The 5,000-nt window shown below is 38.5% G+C and overlaps 1 protein-coding gene across 2 annotated transcripts in view; it reads right to left on the reverse strand.

Annotated features, from left to right (window-relative positions):
• Positions 1-5,000, reverse strand: part of LOC122139654 (cytokine-dependent hematopoietic cell linker) — a 21,257-nt gene that overhangs the window by 15,584 nt on the left and 673 nt on the right. The window contains exons 2-6 of one of the 2 annotated variants that reach the window (XM_042738705.1): positions 1,522-1,568; positions 1,312-1,366; positions 608-659; positions 406-452; positions 284-326 (exon numbers count right to left, since the gene is read on the reverse strand). In XM_042738705.1, the coding sequence (XP_042594639.1) occupies positions 284-326; positions 406-452; positions 608-659; positions 1,312-1,365 (196 nt within the window). In that variant the 5' untranslated portion in view covers position 1,366; positions 1,522-1,568. The remainder of the gene's footprint in view (positions 1-283; positions 327-405; positions 453-607; positions 660-1,311; positions 1,367-1,521; positions 1,569-5,000) is intronic. The other variant, XM_042738707.1, reaches the window with a different exon arrangement.

The following is a 5,000-nucleotide window of genomic DNA, read 5'->3' on the forward strand; positions in this document are numbered from 1 at the left end:
ATCAAATGTATCAACTGTACAACTTTGTACTTTGAAAACTAACCAAGCAACAATAAACACAGTTTCAGTTGGAGAAGAACCAGAAGAGACAGAATACAACTCAAAATACAATTTCTCAAAATACAAATGGCAAAAAAACTCAGAACTAATTAAATACATATTTGAAATACATTTTCACTGAAACACTGCCCATCTCTGCCTGCAGGTGTGTGTGGTGGATCCTGCTTTTGATTCTCAGTGTGTGTGTTTCTTTATTTGTGTTGTGTTGTGTTGTTGTGCTCACCTGGCTTAATACGCAGTGGACGAGGAGGAGCGTGCACAACATCCTGCAGACACAAACACACACCTGACACACACACCTCACACAACATTAACACAATCACAGAGACCAACAAACACACTTACACCTGCACCGATGCAACCTTTAGGAGCTCGTTCAGCAGGACAGCTGTCTGTAACACACACACACACACACACACACACACACACACACACACACACACACACACACACACACACAGTTAGACCACGGCAGGTCATATATTCCAGTATTAGTGAATATTGAAATGTGCTGAAGGCTGCACATCATTAATGAAGCACTCATCACGTTTGAGTTGCACTGACTGATCTGTGCCACTAGATGGAGACATCAGAGAGACCTGATGAACATGAAGATGATTTCAGCTCAAACTATGTACTGCACATTTTTCAGTGTTTTTGTCTTGTTTTTCATTACAGATATCTAGGAATCCTTAAATCAAGAAACATTTACTTGAGTAGGTCAATGGCATTACTATTAGATATTACATCTTTAACAAATATCAGCCAGTGTGGCCAGAAAAATAATCTTCTTTCAGAATAATAATATTCCCTTTGAATTAAGTATATTTTTCTGACCCCTTTGGCAGATTTTGTTATTGTTTAAGCAGTAAATGCATCTAGATTTAAGAAGGCTTAGATATTTTTACTTACAAAAATATTGAGGAAGAAAATTAGTTTTTGCTGTGTGCCCTTGAAGTCACTGAGCATAAGTGATGAACTTTTACAACACTCACACAGTTATTGAACTGAATCACATTAACACTGTGATTTTCCTGTTCGTTTCTATGAAGCTGCTTTGAAATATAAAGTGCTATAGAAATAAATCTGGCTTGACAATCCTTTCATTAATATGCACAATAAACTGTACGATCTCATGATCTAATCATTTAAAATGTGTGACATCAGTTTCAAATCTTTACTGTTTTACTGGTTTGTCTCTGCATGTGTTTCATGAGTCGTCAGTGACTCTGTGGTGTGATTTATACACACCTTCATCCAGGTGTGTGTGTGCAGGTCTGATCCGCTCGCGTCTGTTCCTGTCATCCTGAGAAATCAACACACCTGATCAGTGACACACACACACACACACACACACACACACACACACACACACACACACACACACACACACACACACACACACACACACACACACACATCACATTCACTCCAGACAGAGCTGAGGATGAAATCACTCACCATCATTAACACAGATGCCTCGTCATCATCACACACACAAACTCCTCCTGCGACACACAACACACTCATTGTGCTTCAGATCATTAGCTCACATCGCAGTATTGTGTTGTGATTGGGCATTTTAACCCTGATCCTGTTTGCTGTTTGACATACAGTAACTAGTTACAGTAATAATACTGCTTTCTGCAGTAACTAGTAGTGCAACTAACTAATAAGATTTCAGTAATAATATTACAGTTGCCATCCATAAAACAGCTTGTTAGTTTTGATGCCTTAACCCCTTACTGACTTGAAATCCAACAATTCAATCATTCATTTCCATAGTTTTCGTTCATCAGGCCAGCTTGAAATATGGAAGAGCTTACATTCAGAGGATGGAAATATTGCCATCACATTGATTTTGTGAGATGAAAAGATGATCTGAACACTGATGTGTCATTTTCTTATGAACTTACGTTATTCTTTTGATATAAAATACATCATGAAATATAATCGTACGTGGGTGACAGAAATGATAGCTAGCTTCAAGCTACACAAAGAGAATAATACAACATTTTTACTATCGACCACTTCTGACTGAGATCCAGTGTGGTTTTTGGTGAAATGATGAGGCATAAATATATTGTTAGTAATATTTCAGAAGAATTTTATGGGGAAAATACAGAGTTGGACAGTAATGAAGCACATTTACTTGATTCCTGTACTTTTTTAGTATCTGAATTTTTTTTCTGGAAACGTAAGACTTGAGAGACAGATATCATACTTTTCACTCCACTACATTTCTACAAAGGTCCTGGAAGTAGAAAGTCATCACTGTGTAGCAGCTTTGAAAGTCAGTGGGTGATTTGTTCTCCTGTTGAACGTGACTTTTGACAGTCGATCAGTAATCACTGTTTAGGGCTACATGACGTGATTTCCCAGCAGTTTTTGAACACTGAGCAGTTTTCACTCTAGTAACAGAGTTGTGTACTCCGTCCGTCTCTGGGAAGATACACAACTTCTGTGGGGCGTGAAAGAAAAGTAATGTAACTAGTAGTGTAACTCATTCCTGTTGCCAGAGAGTAATAAGAAACGTAATAATTGCACTTTTGAAAGCAGTAACTAGTCATGAGCTCTAAACTACATTTCTGAGTAACGAGCTCAACTCTGATTCACATCAGCAGGTTTAACAGAGAACTGAACTTGTTCTGTCTGCTGTATGAACTACTGGAACGACGAATGAGCTTTTCACACTTTTCCTACAAGCAAACTTAGACTCAGTAATGAGATATCAGAGTGTTTGTTTTCTCTTTAGCTTATTGCAAATGATCTGAGATCAACGGCCCTCCAAAAATGACGATACAGTCCATATTCTCGTGTGAACGTCTGACTTCGCTGGATGAGCATGATTGATTTATTCAGCTCTGTCGAGCCGTGTCATAATCAAAGCAGATATTAAGCGCTTGGGTTAGCGTCTCTCGTGCATGAATGATGCTCAGAGGTGCACATGTCCACACTGCTAATTTTAGTTTGAAGCTCTATGTGGTTTCCTGTCGCCTCCTGCTGTTTCCTGTTTGTCAGATCCATAGCTGAGAACAGCTGCAGCACTCTGATTTAAGTACATTAATTCACTTTATATGTCACAAACTGACATTGATATTAAAATCAGTGCTCAAGTTAAAAGTTTGCACTAAAATATCTCCTATATATCAGATCTCTGAATTCACATGCATGTTCAAAAGGTCATTATTTTGCAATCATCAGCGATTTTAACTGGAGCGTGAGTCACGTGACCTGATGTGCGTTCACTCGTCTCTGATTGGGCCAAAAGTGCTGTACACTAAGCAACACCTGAGCTCCTTTATATTAGTTACAGCTCTTTCACAATCATTATTCAGAGAATAACGTGTGTTTAATAAACCTGTAAAGGGGAATACTCAACGGTGTTTGCGCCGCGCCGCTGTCTACCGGACGCGTCACCGCGAACGTTCCAAATTCCAGTAAACCGGAAGTAGCGCATGCGCGTTCCGTGCGTCACAACTACTTCAGACATCCAGTGTAGAAAACATCACTGATTGTATGATGTTCTGTTTGCTTTTGATGCTCGCGTTTGGATTGCACATGACGTTTGACTTAATTACGCTAAACACAACACTAAAACGATTTCACTCCTATTACTATAAATGGAGCGTTTACACTGGAAAAGATCATTATTATCCTAGACTAAAATATGACAAACATGTTCTAAGAACCTTTTGCACCATTAAGTTATGAAAACTTTATTTCTGAATGTTCTCAGAACATCCAAAACCTATATATATACATATATTTTTATGTGAACATTAAAGACAGCATTAAGGGGAATTTTCGATGTTATTATTTTGCATTACGGGAATGTTACTTGAATATTCTCAAACCATCTTAGACAAATGCCCAAGTAAAATGTTTCAAAAGGAAGTCCCTTGAACAAAATATACAGAATGTTTTTGTAACACTTTGAGAACGTTATTAAAGATCATCTTATTGTTATTAAAGGCTGCTTTTCTCAAAAGCGTTGTAAGCCCTGAAGTAGATCGTAGACCCAATGCCATCAAAGGTCTCTACGATCAACTGAGCACACCATGCTTTTGGGAAACACAGCCCTGAGCACTTTGAACAAACGTTCTATTAACGTTGCTGGAAAAACCTTTGTTCATAACTTGCCGGAATGTTTTCTGTCAGCTGGGATCATGTCTGAAATTATTTTAATGAATTTTTTTCTAGTTAAGTAACTTTAAAACTATCTCATGGTGATCTGAGCCTGGTTTAGTTAGTTGTCCTGCTTATTTCATCCGTACTGCGATCGATTAATGTAATTCATCAAATGCTGTGATATCTCCACCGAGTTTGTTTGAGAGCGACATCATTCTGGAGTTTATTGAGCTTGATGAGCGTTTTCACTCAAGATCCATCAATATTCATGTCATAATTAAATCTGACACACTCATGACAGTTCATAATAATAATTCCTTACATTTATAGAGCGCTTTTCTGGGCCCTCAAAGCGCTTTACATAGAAGGGGGATCTCCTCAACCACCAGCAGAAAAAGCTTCCAGCAGGGAGTTCTCACAGCGATGCCATGAAAGAACCATTTTCATTTCCCTGAAGAACCTCTGAGTGAACAGCTCTTAAAATAACCATGTTTTTCTTGCTGTGAAAAAACGTTTAAAAGAACCGTTTGATCAGCAGAGAGGTTCCGTGCATTGTTAAAGGTTCTTCATGAACCATAAATGGTAATAAAGATCTTTATTTTTGAGAGTGTACAGAGGAGCAATGTTCTTTAGATGATTGAAATGTCCTTCACACTCATAGGAGCTGCTCACTGACAGGTTCTTTGGCTTCTTCTGTGGCATCGCTGCAAAACCCGTTTGAAAGCATGATTTTTAAGAGTGTGGAGCTGTACAGTGGATCGTTTCCGCTCTAAATAATGTGTTATCTAACGAGGGCTTCAGTGCTGCTT

This window comes from Cyprinus carpio, chromosome B14 (assembly GCF_018340385.1).
Source record: "Cyprinus carpio isolate SPL01 chromosome B14, ASM1834038v1, whole genome shotgun sequence".
Classification (NCBI taxonomy): domain Eukaryota; kingdom Metazoa; phylum Chordata; class Actinopteri; order Cypriniformes; family Cyprinidae; genus Cyprinus; species Cyprinus carpio.